This window comes from Podarcis liolepis, assembly GCF_965112155.1.
Source record: "Podarcis liolepis genome assembly, chromosome: 7".
Classification (NCBI taxonomy): domain Eukaryota; kingdom Metazoa; phylum Chordata; class Lepidosauria; order Squamata; family Lacertidae; genus Podarcis; species Podarcis liolepis.
The window spans coordinates 27,291,096-27,308,193 of NC_139561.1; the positions used below are offsets into that span (position 1 = coordinate 27,291,096).

Consider the following 17,098-nt stretch of genomic DNA (forward strand, 5'->3'; position numbering starts at 1 on the left):
AGATTACAACTACTTTTCAAATAAATTATTCCATTCTAAAATGAACTCTTATCCGGGCTTGTCTCTGATTTATTTATTTTTTTGAAAGAGAGGCTAATTCCACGTATTCTGTCAGTTTGAGTAACCATTCAGCTCTGGAAGGAAGTTTGTCATTTTTCCAATATGGAAAGATGGATGTATTTATTGTATTGTGAATTTGAGCTGATGGTTTTGTGCTGTGGTGGTTTTGGTGTGCCCCCCCCCCTTTCTTCTCCTGTGCTTTGGTTTTTCTTTATGAAATGTGCAGTGAAAAGAGAGAGATAGAGATAAACACTGCCTCTCAATTGTTTTTGGAGATGTTGCCTTTAAAAGAAGTCAAAGCAATGAAAACAAATTATCACGTCTTTTTTCTTTTCTTCTCCACCCTCTTTTTCTTTTTTTTTTAAGGGAAGAAAAAATCCCAAGAGGCTAAAAACAAAGGAAAGAAAGCAGCCGATAAAAAGCAGAAAACTGTTTTGGATTTAACTTCTGCCGACATGAAGGAGCCTAAGGAAGGTAAGTGTGTGTCTGTATGTGTGCACATAAAAATGAGAGAGGGTGCTTCCAGATTATCTGTTTATTGAGCATTCATTGCAATTTGCTTGTAGGGAGGTTAGATAACTGAGAGCCAGTGTGGTGTAGTGGTTAAGAGCGGTAGTCTCGTAATCTGGGGAACGGGGTTCGTGTCTCCGCTCCTCCACATGCAGCTGCTGGGTGACCTTGGGCTAGTCACACTTCTCTGAAGTCTCTCAGCCCCACTCACCTCACAGAGTGTTTGTTGTGGGGGAGGAAGGGAAAGGAGAATGTTAGCCGCTTTGAGACTCCTTAAAGGGAGTGAAAGGCGGGATATCAAATCCAAACTCTTCTTCTTCTTCTTGCATCAAAGCCACGTATTATTCCACACTTTCCAGGTCATTTTTCCTCAAAAAGTCCAACCTTTAGGGGAAGTGGGGTTTGTTGCACAAGAGTTCCAAAGCAACTTTAATGATGCAGCCTGAATTTGCTGGTATTGAATCCCACTGAAAAATACCGAAAGCCTGGAAGTGCCCAGAGTTAATTTCAGTCCCTCCTTCTAATAGCAATCCTCTTGTGATTGCCGCTAAGATTGTAGCCAAGTGGGGCCATTTAGAATCAGTAAAGGTAAAGGACCCCTGGACAGTTAAGTCCAGTCAAAGGCGATTATGGGGTTGTGGCGCTCATCTCGCTTTCAGCCAAGGGAGCCAGCATTTGTCCACAGACAGCTTTCCGGCTATTGTGGTCAGCATGACTAAACCGCTTTTGGTGCAACGGAACACTGCGATGGAAACCAGAGCGCATGGAAATGCCGTATACCTTCCCGCCACAGCGGTACCTATTTACTATCTTTACTTGCACTGGTGTGCTTTTGAACTGCTAGGTTGGCAGGAGCTGGGACAGAGCAACAGGAGCTCACCCCATCGCACGGATTCGAACTGCCAACCTTCTGATCAGCAAGCCCAAGCACCACAGAAAACAAAAATCTCTGAAATTCTAAAGGGGCAGGAACAAAACAGCTCAATAAGGACTGAGCCTACTCGGTAAACACATCATGGCTGATAAAATCTAGCAGTAGCGGATTGGCTGGATTGATCCAGGGAGTCATTAGTGCCTTGTTACAGGAGGGAGTTATGCCTGTTTCCCTGAAAGAGATGGTGGTAGGCCCCTCCCCCAAGGACACATTAAACAGAAAGAACCTAAAGGAGCAACTTCCCCAGTATCAACCATCTTTGGGCCTACAATCAGCAGGGGAGGCCCTTTTGATTGTTCCACCTCTGGCTGCTGCCCATGGCAGGGCCTTCTCATTGGGGTTCCCCATTGGTGGAGTGCCCTCCCTGTTGAGGTGTGTCTGTCTCCCTTGTTACTGACTTTCAGGGGAAATCTGAAAACACATTGGGTTCATAATTCTTTTAAAAAAAATATTATTGATATTATTATTATTGTTATTATTATTATTTAGTGTTGTTTTAAAGTTTGATGTTTGCCGCACTCAGCTCCGTTGGGAGAAGGGGACATGATAGAAATGTGATAAATAATAGTAATAGTAATAGAAGTGAGTGTGGCACCTGGGCTGAAAAAAAATTCCCTGCCCGTTTTATAGGATGTAACCTATTTTAAAGCCAGACTTGAAAGTCAACGGAGAAAATAAATGGAAAATGCATTTGGAAAGGTTATATACATTTTAATTCCTCCTCCCCCATTTTTTTTTCTTTTATAGGCCATAAACAGGAGGATGAAACCCCCTCTGTTTCAGCAGTGCTGTCCCTGGAGCAGACAGCTGTGATCCAGGAGATGGTAAATCAAGACACACTTCCAAACTTGGTTATCCCCAGTCCGGTCAGTGGGCCCCATCCAGTGCCTGAAGACAAACCGGAAGCAGTAGCATGTGGCTCGAATGTTTTAGAGGAGGAGCCAGAAGAGGATGGGGAGGACCCTGAGGAGGATACAGGGGAGGAGGAAGAAGAGGAGGAGGAGGACGAAGAGGATGAACCTGAGGAGGAAGAGGAAGATGTCAGCTTCCCTAAAGGAAGTCCTGACATGGAACCCATGCCCATATGTGAAGACAAGCTGGAATCTGTGGAAGAGCAGAGCAGCATATCTGAAGACTCGCCAGAAAGCTCCCCCAAGAAAAAGGCTATGGCAAAATTCCCCAAAGCGAGAGATGAATCTAATGGGAATATCCACGGTACATTCATGTTTCCATGTCAGCATTGTGAAAGGAAATTTACCACAAAGCAGGGTCTCGAACGCCACATGCATATCCACATCTCGGCAATCAGTCACGCTTTCAAATGCCGCTATTGCGGCAAAGCTTTTGGCACCCAAATTAACCGGCGGAGGCACGAGCGGCGCCATGAGGCCGGACCGAAAAGGAAGCCCTTCCCAGTGCTGGCTTCAGCCCAGCTGTCGGAAGGCAGCGCCAAGAACCAAACAATTCCTGAAGATGGTATTAAAGACGAAACGAACAGCAGGCAGGACTTAGTAGCTGCGGAGACTGAGAAAGTTTCTCTCGAAATGCCAAATCCTGTTCTCTTTGAAGAGAGCAAGGGTCCCAAAGAACTGCACCCATGCAAATATTGCAGGAAGGTTTTTGGCACCCACACCAATATGCGAAGGCACCAGCGAAGGGTCCATGAGCGCCATCTCATCCCCAAAGGTGTCAGGAGAAAACCTGAGGAGCCCCCGTTTCCAGCAGAGAAAACCCAGCAGTCCTCAAATGTGTACATAGCAAGCACAGACCTCGAAGAGGAGGGAGAAGCAGATGATGTGTACATTATGGATGTTTCCAGCAATATATCTGAAAATCTCAATTATTACATTGATGGTAAGATTCAGTCCAACAGTAGCACAAGCAATTGTGAAGTGATAGAGGTGGAATCCAGCTCGACAGAACTGTATGGAATAAACTGTTTACTTAGTCCAGTGACGGTGGAAATATCCCCAAGTGTAAAGGCTACATCCGTGCACCTAACTGATGTACCAAAAGAGTCACCAGTCAGTGGAAGCACCGAACCCAAAAAGAGGAGGACGGCAAGTCCTCCTCTTCTGCCTAAGATAAAAACCGAAATGGATCCAGAACCAATCACATCATTGTGTTCCTTGACTATTCCTCTTACTATATCAGCAGCCGATAACTTGCCTTTCCCCAAAGAGAAAAATATTTATTTATCATCAAAGCTGAAACAGCTTCTCCAGACACAGGATGGGAGTAAGGTAGCACCGTCTCCCCCATCATCATCGTCGTCGTCGTCCTCAACCGAAATCCCCAAACTGGGACTCACAGCTACATCTTCGCCTCTTCTGCCCGCCGCCTCCAGCAGGTTCAAACGAAGGACCAGTTCCCCTCCCAGTTCACCGCAACACAGCCCAGCTCTACGAGACTTTGGCAAAGCAGGGGAGGCGAAACCTGTTTGGAATGACGCGACTCTGGGCTCAAAAATTGCCAAGCTAGAGAGTCATAGCAATTCTCCTGTATGGAGTTTGTCTGGGAGAGAAGAAAAAGAGACAATGAGCCCTCTTTGCTTGGAAGAATATAAAGTATCAAAGGACTGGACGCCAAATCCTCCATTTGGCAATGTGTGCAACCAGCAGCCTTTGGACTTATCCAGTAGCATGAAGCAAAGGTCCAACTGCAAGAACAGGACTCAGGCTCCCTGGGAATCGGTGTTAGATCTCAGTGTCCATAAAAAGGCATGCAGTGACTCTGAAGCCAAGGAGAGTAACTCAGCGCCACCAGCATGTAGTGGTGTCAAGAAGAAGCCAACCACATCCATGCTGCAGAAAGTGCTTCTGAATGAATATAACGGGACTGATTCGTCGTCTGAAAACCCTGCAGCTGAAACGAACCCAAGCCTGGGTGCCTGCAAAACAGAAGAGCATCCAGAGCCAGAGTCCAGGGCTAGCCTCCCTGTTCCAGTGGTCGAGTCAGGTTCCCTGTGCCCTTCTGCTGAGACACCTTTACTGCCATCATCTACTGCATCTTCAAGTCAGGTGCCACCTCTCCTGACTCCAACAAACTCTCCTTCCCCTCCACCTTGCCCTCCTATGTTAAAGGTTCCCACTCCTCCACCACCTCTCCTGCCTACTGTTCCCTCTCCACTCCCAGAGGAGCCCACAAGCATCACTCCAAGTTCATGTCCTTCTCCCTTATCAAATACCACTGCTGGGTCCCCTCTTCCAATCCTTTCCCCTACGGTCTCAACGTCTCCTGTTCCTTCAGTAGGACCTCTTAGTTGTCCTTCCCCTGGACCTCCCAACCTCTCTTCCTCCTCCTCGTCCTTTTCTTCCTCCTCTTCTTCGCCACTGTCATCCTCATCTCCTTCTCCACCTCCACTCTCTGTAGTCTCTTCTGTCCTTTCCCCTGGCGATAACCTAGAAAACTCAGTCCCTATTATCTCTTTTAAGCAAGAAGAGGTGGAGAGTGAGTGTCAAAAGCCAAGGGAAGACCCACACAGTTCCAGCGAAGCTAATACCATCCAGGAGACGTTTAATAAGAGCTTTGTGTGCAATGTTTGTGAGTCCCCTTTTCTTTCCATTAAAGATCTCACCAAACATTCATCGGTTCATGCTGAAGAATGGCCCTTCAAATGTGAGTTCTGTGTCCAACTCTTCCGAGAGAAAACGGATTTGTCAGAACACCGCTTCTTGCTCCATGGCGTTGAGAACATCTTTGTGTGCTCCGTCTGCAAGAAAGAATTTGCTTTTCTATGCAATTTGCAGCAGCACCAGCGGGACCTCCACCCGGACAAAGAGTGCACACACCACGAGTTTGAAAGCGGGACTCTCCGGCCGCAGAACTTCACAGATCCCAGTAAGGCTAAGACTGAACACATGCAGCTCCTGCCTGAAGACTCCACCGAACCTTCTAAGGAGGAAGAAGAAGAGGAAGACCTAAATGACTCCTCTGAAGAGCTTTATACAACTATCAAAATAATGGCTTCTGGAGTCAAGTCAAAAGATCCAGATGTCCGCATGGGCCTCAATCAGCACTACCCAAGTTTTAAGCCCCCTCCATTCCAGTATCACCACCGCAATCCTAACGGAATTGGAGCCACTGCCACAAATTTCACAACCCACAATATCCCACAGACCTTCACCACTGCCATTCGCTGCACAAAGTGTGGGAAGAGTGTAGACAACATGCCTGAATTGCACAAGCACATCTTGGCTTGCGCTTCCGCCAGTGACAAAAAACGGTATACACCGAAGAAGAACCCCGTGCCGTTAAAACAGACCGTTCGCCCTAAAAATGGTGTCATCCTCCCCAGCCCCACGAGCAACGCATTCAGGCGCGTGGGCCAGCCTAAGAGGCTCAACTTTAGCGTCGAGGTGGGCCGGATGTCCTCTAACAAGCTCAAAATCAGTGCATTAAAGAAGAAAAACCAGCTTGTCCAGAAAGCCATTTTGCAAAAGAAGAAATCTCAGCAGAAGGCAGAGTTGAGGAACAGCACAGCGGAGCCCAGCACTCACATCTGCCCTTATTGCAACCGGGAATTCACCTACATTGGGAGTCTGAACAAGCATGCTTCCTACAGCTGTCCCAAAAAGCCTATTTCCCCTTCCTCTAAGAAGAACTCTAAAAAGAAAAGTGGGGCATCCTCTTCCAGTGGTGATAAAGCTAGCAATCGGCGGCGGACAGCAGATGCCGAGATCAAAATGCAAAGCACGCAGGCTCACCTAGGCAAGACGCGAGCCCGGAGCTCTGGGCCCCTGCCCCTGCAGCTGCCATCTGCGTCCTTCAAACTGAAACAAAACATCAAATTTGTGCCACCCGTTAAATCCAAAAAGCCGAGCAGCTTGTCAGCAGGAAGGAACGCCAGCCCCGTAAGGATGTCCAAGATGATTCCAGGAGAGGGCAAGAAAGTGAAAGGGGTGGCCAAGAGCAACTCCCCCGGGCTCTCGAGCAAAGCGTCCCGCAAGTTGCATGTCAGGATACAGAGGAGCAAAGTGGCCTTGGCCAGCAAGTCAGCTGTGGCAAACAAGAAAAAGGCAGACAGATTCAGCATGAAGTCGAGAGAGAGGGTTGGCGGCCCTGTCACCCGGAGTGTGCAGCAGGCAAGCAGCTCCGATGCCCCAGAGAGCAGCAAGAGGGAAGAAACCAGCACACGGCAAGAGCTGAAAGATTTCAGGTGAGTTTCTCTGCTGTGGCGGATCTTGCTGTTGTCAAGCACACTTGAGATGGCGTAAACCCTGCTGAATCCAGTGGTGCTTTAATAAATGCTCTAGATTGCACTATGAAGCAGTCCCTTCGGGCTTTAAAACAGTGTTGGAGACCTCTAGCCCTCTGGCTGTTGTTGGGTTCCAGTTCCCATCAGCTCCAGCCAGTGTTGGAGACCTCTAGCCCTCTGGCTGTTGTTGGGTTCCAGTTCCCATCAGCTCCAGCCAGTGTTGGAGACCTCTAGCCCTCTGGCTGTTGTTGGGTTCCAGTTCCCATCAGCTCCAGCCAGCGGGGCCAGGGATTATGGGAGTTGTAGTCTCTAGCAACAAATGAGCTTGGTAGTACTGCAACGTGCTTCACATGGAGCTGGTGCTTTGAAATGCTTTTGGGGAAACTGGCTTGTTATGGGACATAGAATCATAGAATTGTAGAGTTGGAAAGGGACCCTGAGGATCATCTAGTTTAACCCCCTGCAAACTATGCTGCTGTCCCAAACAAGGATCAAACTTGTAATCTTGGTGTTATCAGCTACCAGCTGGTTAGAGCGTGGTGTTCTAACTAACACTAACCCCAAACTCTGCCCCGCCACAGAATTCAGCCAAGAGATTACCCAAGATCTTTATCCAGCAGACTGAGAAATAAGAACACACTTTCAACAAGTTAACCACACAAATTTGCTTTCCTACATGACTTTTTAAAGTAGTTTCCAGTGATCCTATTTCTCTCCTTCCATCACTACCACCTATCTGGGTTTTCTTAACTCTGTCATATTTCAGATCAGCTAGTTAATATATATATATATATCCTTCCTCTCCTGTTCCATTTTGTTAATCTTCCTTTCTCCCCACTGTTTCTTGCCACATAGGAACCTCCTGTGACACAATGAAACAGACAACCACAAAGAATCTCTGAATTGTAAATGAAATTTCCTTGCTGAAGAGCTTGAGCGGTTGCATACTCATCTTAAGAGAGGGACGACTGTGGAGGCCCCAATTCTCCAAGCTTGAAAGGTCCAACCTGAGACAACTTTGACCCCCAAAGGGTAGACGATTGGCTTGCCCGCGTGCTCACACCGGGGTTGAGAATCGGCATGCACCAACCAGGCTCAAGGAATTATCAGCTGCGAGGAAAGCAGTAGGGTGCATGGTTCTTCCTTGTCCCCCCAGCTTCGGTTTCATTTCAAAAAAGGACATGGATCAAACTGAACTGGAGTCAGTCCTGCCGCAGAGTCCATAGCTCATGCTTCTACTTCGCTTTTTATCCGATGGAAAAGCATGGAAAAATAAAGGTCGATAATAAGAGATGGTGCCGCCAAAACTTATGCAAAGCCAGGTCCTCACCAAGAAGCTCCCCATATATTCAGGGATGACAAAACGTTAACTGCACTCGAAATCCTTTTTGCTTGCACGTCGAGTATCTCAAACCTTTGTTTTATATCAGCCAGGATGAAAAAACTTAACGGGGAGAAGGGAGACGCCTTTCCCCTCTTTCTTGGCACCTTCACTCACTTCCCAAGACTTTTCTTTTGTTTCTTAATGGGTGGGCACAGGTTTGGACGTTGATGTTGCTTTCACCAGTCTTCTTTATACATGGGAAGAGGAAAGGAGAGGTATCTCTAGAAGGGGCGGAAGGAAGGTTTTGCTTGTCAAGCCCTACTGGCATCCATACCTGAAATCTCGTCCAATGTGGAAGTCACCCAGTTTTATCGTGAATGACTTGTTCGCCATACAAAACTGTATAGCACAACTAAATACACAATTGGCTGACTTATCTGTATCTAATAACAAGAGCTACAAATTTTTCCTAGTTGTAAATCAAGATTATTATTATTAATTTCCTGGAAATATAGTTTTGTTTTGTTTTTGTTTTTTTCACAACTGGGGGGGAGGGGAGCAGTTAGCTTTGTTTGTGCACCCCGTTTGTTTGTTTTTTTTTAAAAAAAATCTTACTTGTTCTTGACTTCAAAAGTAATCTACCTCTTAAAATTTGTAGTTTTAATATTGTTTGGTGAAGTTGTGCCACTTTAACGCTTTCTCTTTCACTATCATTCCCTTTTTTGTTGTTACATTTTTTTCCATTTTATGGGGACTTCTGCATCAAACTATTGTATAAAGAATTTGTAGCAAGTTTGGAAAAAAATAAAATATTTAAAATTATTTAAATTCTTTTTTGGACACTTCAGCTGTATTTTATGTGATTTATATTTTACATTAATTTTGTTGCAGAGGGAGGAAAGGGTGTTGTTAATCTGGAGACTGTTCCTGTATTAAAGTTTGCTGTTCTGTAGGGGTTTTTTCCACCTTTGTTTTTTGCTTTTGTTTTTTTGAAGAGAGATATAAAGACTATTCTAATGAAAACATTAAAATTTCCAATTTGCCATACAAGAAAAGGGAGGTTGTCATTGCTTTTAAACATGGCATCTTTGGAGATATTTAAAATACAGAAGATAGGTAAAAGTGTGTGTGTTGAGAGAGAGAGAGAACTTTCCAAATGAAATTGAAATCTGTTGCTGTAGCTATTCCATATGTTGTTGGAGTATGCTTTCTTACTAATCCTTCACCATAAGGTCCTGGGATGGGTTGCAATGATTTAATTTGTATTAATTTGCAAACAATTTAATTCCAGCGTACCTTAGGGACTGCCTCAACCCTTCTATCCCGAGTTGATGAGTGAAATCATCTGCAGAAGTGCTTCTGCCTGTTCCCCGAGTTGGTGAGGCTCATTTGACAACAAGAAACCAAGCTTTTAGTATCATTAGCCCAGTATTGTGGAATACTCTGCTGTGGCAGCAGAGATTCATCGAACGCTTTCTATTTCAGCTTTCAGACGTCTGCTGAAAACTCATCTATTCCATTAGGCTTGTATGCAGGCAATTAAGAATACACATCTTTCCACAACGGTTAGCTGATTTTAACTTTTTCACATGGTTTATACTTTTTGGTTTTATTGTTGTAAAATGCTCTGATTTTTTTTTTATGAATAACGGCATATAAATATTTTTCTACAAATAAAAGAAATGGAAATAACCGTGTAGTAATAAAAAAAAATTGAATGAAATGGTGACAATTCTAAAAACAAGTGAGACCGTTATGAATAATGGAGGTCGCCGAAAGAGGTGGGTCCCGCAAAGCAAAATATCTTCAGCATTGAAAGCCCAGATAAAGGTGTGTACTTTCAGCATACAGAAGAAGACACACAATGAAAAGGTCTCAATGTGGGGAGGGCTCCAAAGGGAAGAAGCTGCCACAGATAAAGCCCTCTTCCAAGCCAAAGGTCCCAGCCATGGCCATTTTGGAACTGTTTGCATCCGTCTATCTCAAAAGAATGGAATACAACTCGGGGAGGGGGGTGAAGTCAAATTGCTGTGTTAGCAGCACCAAAGTGACCTCCCCAGGGTGCAAGTATTGGAGGTTACCGCCCACACACTTCCAATGTGCTTTTCTGCTTGTGTGGTGGCACCTCGGTAAAACCGCCTCTTAATGTTTGTAGCAGAGTTTTCCCCGGAAGCAGAGGATAAGAATAGGAGTCATACTCAAATTCACAATCAAGATCTTCTTTGTTGCTTGACTGGTTGCACAAGCATTTCTGTTACTATTATATACAAGCTGTTTACATTCCTGCTTTATCTCTCCAGCTCAGTATAATCTCAGTCCAGTAGTTATCAATCCTGACACAGCAAAACTCACAGTATCAGCAGCACACATTGTCTTACTTCCAACCTTGTCAGTGTGTATGTGCTTTCCTCCTGTGGAAATTACAATCTGCAACTTCCTTTATCTGCACCTCCAGCTGACACCAATCAAACCTAGAGTGCCACTCCTACACACTAAAGAAAATTCTGAAACCCTCTTTAAAGCTTCCAGGAACTTTTATCTGTTTCTTAAAGAATGTTTTCCTAACAGCAAGCCTGGGCAGTGCTGTGGAGATCCTGGGCTGCCCAGATGACAAGACTCCTTTCTCGGCCACCCTAATGTGGTCCAAAGGAAAGCAGAGCAATACGTTTGGCACCAGCTTGGCTGCAGGAGTTGCCGGAAGGAGGCGTACAAGGCGCCATCCAACTGCCTTAGCGACTCCATTCTGGCTTTGTGGTTTGCTCCTTAGCCTTTTCCAAGAAGACACCCCACAAGGCAGCAGATGTTTTGGATCGGAGTTGTCCTCTATGAAGGATTACCTTCTCAGGTTGGCGAGCGCCATCTACCCCTCACTTATGGAGGGCACCGTCTTGACTACTCCTGCGTGTGCATTTTGTTAGAATCCTTTTTGCAAGCATTTGATTACATGCCAGGGATCCCTTGACGATACCTGAATCCTCTAGCATTCTGCAGGAGGTTGTGTGCAAGGCTGGATTAGAGGGAGAGCAGGAAGATGATGGGAAAGCATAGCTCTGTTATGAAACGAAGATGCAGGCAGCTTCCTTCTGCCAAGTCATGATTGGTTCATCTAGCTCAGTATTGGCTGGCAGCAGCTCTCCAGGGCTTCAAGGAGCGTTCCTTCCCATGCCTATCAGAAGATGCCAGGAATTGACCATCAGATCTGCTTCCAAAGCAGGTTTTCTATCTTGGGGTTCCAGGCCTTCGTCCAATACTGCTTCCTTCGCAAGCAGGAAGTAGTGGGGTGGAGTTCCTGCTGAGCCTGTGGCCAGCCTACCACTTCCTTCTTTTTTTTTAATAATAATTTTTATTGGTTTTTTAACACATATTCAACACAAACAATACACAATACAAAAACAAACAAACACATAAACAAGTATAGTTTCAAAACCTTCTTTTCTTAAACCCTGTTTCTCCGACTTCCCCATACCTTCCCTTTCTGCATCCCTGTATTCAAATTTCTTTCAGCAAATCCTCACTTCATAATTTAATTAATTAACCTTTTTCTCCCCCTGTCTTTTACCTAATCAATACAGCTGTAACCTCTTAATTTCTCTGACCTTGGCATTTTAGCACTCATTTAATTTATAAAAATTCTTAAGATAAACTTTAAATTTCTTCCAATCTTCCTCCACCGTCTCTTTTCCTTGGTCTCGGATTCTGCCAGTCATCTCGGCCAGTCCCATGTAGTCAATCACCTTCGTCTGCCATTCTTCCAGTGTGGGTAGTTCTTGTGTCTTCCAATACTTTGCTATAAGAACTCTTGCTGCTGTTGTGGCGTACATAAAGAATGTTCTGTCTTTCTTTAACACCAATTGGCCGACCACACCCAGGAGAAAAGCCTCTGGTTTCTTAAGAAAGGTATACTTAAATACCTTTTTCATTTCATTATAAATCATCTCCCAGAAGGCCTTAATCCTTGGGCAAGTCCACCAAAGGTGAAAGAATGTACCTTCAGTTTCTTTACATTTCCAACATTTATTATCAGGCAGATGATAAATCTTTGCAAGCTTGACTGGTGTCATGTACCACCTGTAGATCATTTTCATAATATTCTCTCTTAAGGCATTACATGCCGTAAACTTTATACCGGTGGTCCAAAACTGTTCCCAGTCAGCAAACATAATATTATAACCAATGTCTTGTGCCCATTTAATCATAGCTGATTTAACAGTTTCATCCTGCTGTGTATTCCACTTCAGCAACAAATTATACATTCTTGACAAAGTTTTAGTATTGGGTTCTAACAATTCAGTTTCCAGTTTGGATCTCTCCACCTGGAAGCCAATTTTCCTGTCTTGTTTGTACATCTCCATTATTTGATAATAATGGAGCCAATCTCGAACTTTAGACTTCAATTTCTCATAGCTCTGTAATTTCACTTTCTCACCCTCTCAGCCAACCACTTCCAAGGGTGGCCAGCCCCAGAGTTTTCCAATAGCCTGGGGAGGAAGGAGGACTACGAGCAACGTGAACATGTTCCCCTCTTGTGGCTGATGACAGAAAGGGGAGTACGCCATGGGAATGCCAAGTTAGCTACTCTCCAAATGACCTAGCTTTGCAACTGCAGAAAGCATTTTCTCTTACCGCCTTTTGCAACAATATTTCCTTAAGCCGTAAAAAAAACCCACAACTCATTTTCTGCCCCAAAGAAAATTCAGATCTCTGCATGTGGTTCAATAATTAAGGGAGCATCTGGCTTCAGCTTGGAAAACAAATGGATAAAAACCCTCCAAAGTTTAACAGTCTCACTTTCCACCATGCTAGATTTGTAAGACGGCACTTTTCATACATGCAGCAGGCTTATGTTTATTATTTGCAATGTAGATTTAAGAAAGCAAGTGGTTTTCTTGGTAAACTAGATGGATCCCTGCTACTTCCTCTGATCCAGCAGAGCAGCTGGGATGGCTGTGACTGCCTCTCAGCTGAGAGGAGCCAAGCAACAGCACCACCTTGTGGGAAATGTATAACACTCCCTTTTTTGTAGCAAACAAAACTAAATTGATGGAAAAACATGTATGTGCATGGTGAATTTTTAGAATTGAAATGGGGGAAGGCACACCTATTTCCACCCCAGAGTTAGACTGATGAGAGGTATGTAGTCCTGTAACGGAAATGACCCTGCTGGGATGGGGTGGCAGGAGAGGGGGTTGGAATAATAATCTGCAGGTGCCGTGGTCTAAATGGAAAATTTCAGACCTGAATACTCAGTGCAGACCTCCGGCCAGCAGGACTGTCCTAAGACCAAGCCCTTTTCAAGGCAAAACTCTCTTCTTCTGCACTCTGCACCCTGGCTGGGTACTTTTGCCTGGCTGGAATGTGTCCTTGAACTGGGGAGATGCTTCTTGTTTGCCTGGAGGGAGAGGGATGGTTTGTGTGTGGCTGGAATGATAAGAGTTCCGCCCGTTGCTTTGCCCACTATTGCTTGCTGCCTGCCTGTAGCAACTGGAAAGTATCCCTCAAGGGAATGCTCCCCTCTGGCTGAAAAGCACACACACACATGCACATGGTCTAAGCTGATCCATACGTGTGGACGCAAAGTGTGTAGGGAGAAAGAGTGCGCCACCCCAAATGTTTTTTGAAACTTCAAATACCTAGGCTCCCAGGCCTTTGGGCCTAACATCTGTTTGGGGGAATACAGTGGTACCTCGGGTTAAGCACTTAATTTGTTCCGGAGGTCCGTTCTTAACCTGAAACTGTACTTAACCTGAAGCACCGCTTTATCTAATGGGGCCTCCTGCTGCTGCTGCACCGCCACTGCATGATTTCTGTTCTCATCCTGAAGCAAAGTTCTTAACCCGAGGTAATATTTCTGGGTTAGCGGCGTCTGTAACCTGAAGCATATGTAACCCAAGGTACCACTATACTGATGCAGGCCAACCCAGTATGTGTCCCGGCCCCTGACTTTTCTGTATAAAACAAAAGCCTGAAGAGGGGGATCAGGCCTTCCTGATCAATGTGATGTGGGAGAATGGGAAAACCTATACGGCATGGAATTTTATTGTATAAGATGTTTCACTGTAAGAAAACTTGGAAAGTAAGTTTTATCATTGGCAGAAGTCCGTGCAGGAGCATAGGAAACTTGCCTTATACAGAGTCATTTTAAGCAAAGGTTGGGTGGCCATCTGACATCTATGATCTAGTTGAGATTCACACATTTCAGGGGGTTGGACTAGATGACCCTTGGGGTCCCTTCCAACTCTACCATTGTACAATTCCATGATTTGTCCCATCTAGCGCAGTACTGCCAGTGCTGATGCACAGTGCCTCTCTGGAATGTTATTGTATTGTAGGAAAAGGCCACAGCTCAGGGGTAGAAAACTCACTTCTGACACAGCATTCTACACATTAATTTTGGATTGCATGAAGAGCCGCTTCTCTTATACAATGGTCTCTGCCTGCGTGGAGCTTACACTGTAAAAATCAGCACGGGGGGGACAACAGAGGGAGGGAGATGGACAGGGTCTAGAATATGCAGTAACATCCATTAGGTGCATAATTTTGTCTGGCTTGTAGAGGCTGGAGATTCCTGCATTGCAGTGGGTTGAACTAGATGACCCTCAGAGGTCCCTTCCAATTCTACAATTCTGTGCTCCCCCAATTCTTTAAAAAGCAGGGCTCTATCATTTCCTTAAGGGTTATATTCTAGGGGAGACACATCCCCTGGTCCTCTTCATCATCATTTCATCCTTGCTGAACACAGAGGTGGGGGGAGGCAGGCGCTTGAAATGGGTCCTTTTCTCTTGAGCCTGCTGTTTCCATCTTTTTCCAGAAGAGCTTTCTCTTTTTTTCATTGCCGAGTTGGAGTTGGATGTAAGTGGGGGGGGGGGTTGGAGGAGGAGAAAAGACTGCAGCAGATGCAAAGGCAACACTCGGAAGCTCCTCCTGCTTCTCTGTTTCAGACTGGGAGGGAGGGAGAGGAGATTTTGAGTGGAGGCACGAACCACAAACCGATGCCAGGCGGCAGACTGGACTGTGCCGTCAGTGGACGCTTGCGTGCTTTCAAGTGGCACAACTGCAGCCGAGGAGGGGGGTGGCAGAGAAGAAGATGAGTTAGTGGAAGCAAAGAGGCAAGCAGCGGCGGTAGCAGTGGCAGTCAGAGAGGTGTGTGTCCAGCAGCTTTGGATCGGGGCCTGCCTCAAATCGCCGGCCACCTTACCGAAATATTTTTGCCTCGTCAACAATTCCTGGAGCATTGGGAACCTGACAGAGTGATAGATGATCCTGGTTCCTTGCGAGAGCCGGGAAGAGCGTCTCCCTCTTCAGAAACCAAAAACCAGAGACTTTAAACAACGGGGGAAAGAGTTGAGATTTGCAAGCTTAGAAGGCTTGGTGCCTAAATGTTTGCTAGCATCTTCCCGGGCACATGTATGATGGGGTGTGCGATGGTGCATTTCGGGAAATGTTCGGAATCCTCTACAAGGAAGCACTTGATTTGACAGGCTTCAAAAGAGGACTTTCTGGAACGGGCTGCGCCAGAGAAGAGAGCACTTTACCAATTGCAGAAAGTGTCTTTCGAAAAGGAGCCTAGTTCCCTTGGAGCAGCCTCAGAGCCAGATTCTCAGTGAGCAGCCTGCTCCCGTCTCATTGCGTTCTTCACTTAACGGGGTGTGATAAAGGAGGAGAGAGAGACTTCCAAGGTTGAAGTCTCTTCCTGCATATGACTAATCCAGGAGACCCTGTCAAAGTTATGGAGACCTCAGCTATGACCTCCAGCCCTGTGGTTTGCCCAGTCACCTTTTCACAAGTCTTTGGGCATCAGTGCCAACTTCTGGAGGCAGGTAAGAAGGAGGGCCAAAGCATCTGAAATGGTCGTCTTGGGGTGTGGCAATGTTTTCAGAGCACTGGTGACGTCACTGAGAAATGGCATCCCTAGCAGGACACATCATGTTAGGTGGCCGCTTGGAGAGGTGGGTGGAAGGTGGTTTTGAAATCCTGGTGAAGAATGTGAAACCTAATTTTCCCTTCTTCTTCTTCTTCTTCTTCTTCTTCTTCTTCTTCTTCTTCTTCTTCTTCTTCTTCTTCTTCTTCCATGTTGTAGAACGTTGTAGACACCTGTCAGGGATTTGATAGGAAATGCTTCTTTTGCTCATGGCAAATTGCAAAAAGGTGCCGTGACTATACCAGGGCACCTGTAACACTCCAGATATTGCTGGACTTCTGCATCTGCTTTGCATGCAGGAGGTCCCAGGTCCAATCCCTGCTTTCTCCAGGTAGGGTTGTGTAGCCCCATGCCTAAAACACTGGAAAACCTGGGGCAGCTGGGGTAGCCAATACTGAGCTAAAAACGGACCAAGGGTTTGAATCAGTGCAAGGCAACTTCCTGTGTTGCAAACCCATCCCAGGTTCTCACTCCGATGAGCGCCATCCAGTATGGACAATGATCAGTGACTGTGAGAGTTGTCCTCCAACAATGTATGGAGGCCTCACCCCGAACTACATGGATGTTATCTCATTGCTCTCTCATGAGACAACATTAAGCAGACATGCTGGTCTCTGTTGGGGTGGTTGGGTGGGAATGTCAGTCTGGTTTGGGCTGAGTTGTGCTCCAAAACAAGGAAAAGGCGAACATGTAAGGACTGAGGGACTTGTTTCAGAGGAGAGTGGGATGTGGAGTGGTAGGTCTGCTGACAAAGGCTTCAGAAATGTTAGTGAGGATGGGAAGTTTGGGGAGGGAATATTTAGGCTCTGTGGCTGCTTACCAACTCATTAAGGGATATTAGTAGGTCTGAGGCAGATGATGAAGCACTTTTTGCAAAGCAAAATAAATCTTAAGCTGCAGGAGCAAAGAGGGGGAAAGCTCATAGATGCTGCTCTGCCCTAGCTGTGATAAGGACAAATGCCAGAAGACAGCTTATAGTGTGGGTGATGGTGGCTGCAGCAGCCTTCGTTTCAGGACCATGGATAGCTCCAATGGTATCTTACTCAACAGAGGCCTTTTCTCCCTTTTGTGTCAGGCCGCCCTTGGCAGGCTCCGCCCCTTCCTGAAGAGTGGTGAGCCTTAAAGAGGCAGTCCCCTAGCCTGGCTCCTACTCTC

At 45.8% G+C, this 17,098-nt stretch overlaps 3 protein-coding genes across 5 annotated transcripts in view; all 3 read left to right on the forward strand.

Annotated features, from left to right (window-relative positions):
• PRDM2 (PR/SET domain 2) overlaps positions 1 to 8,853 on the forward strand; it is a 52,244-nt gene extending 43,391 nt beyond the window's left edge. For 2 of the 3 annotated variants that reach the window (XM_083512789.1, XM_083512790.1), the window contains 3 exons: positions 427 to 534; positions 2,252 to 6,662; positions 7,557 to 8,853. In XM_083512789.1, the coding sequence (XP_083368915.1) occupies positions 427 to 534; positions 2,252 to 6,662; positions 7,557 to 7,569 (4,532 nt within the window). In that variant the 3' untranslated portion in view covers positions 7,570 to 8,853. The remainder of the gene's footprint in view (positions 1 to 426; positions 535 to 2,251; positions 6,663 to 7,556) is intronic. The other variant, XM_083512791.1, reaches the window with a different exon arrangement.
• PDPN (podoplanin) overlaps positions 1 to 17,098 on the forward strand; it is a 170,729-nt gene that overhangs the window by 79,331 nt on the left and 74,300 nt on the right. The gene's annotated exons all lie outside the window — the stretch shown is intronic.
• LOC310711436 (uncharacterized protein) overlaps positions 14,976 to 17,098 on the forward strand; it is a 38,714-nt gene continuing 36,591 nt past the window's right edge. The window contains exon 1 of the mRNA XM_083513370.1: positions 14,976 to 15,842. Coding sequence (XP_083369496.1) covers positions 15,722 to 15,842 — 121 coding nt within the window. The 5' untranslated portion in view covers positions 14,976 to 15,721. The remainder of the gene's footprint in view (positions 15,843 to 17,098) is intronic.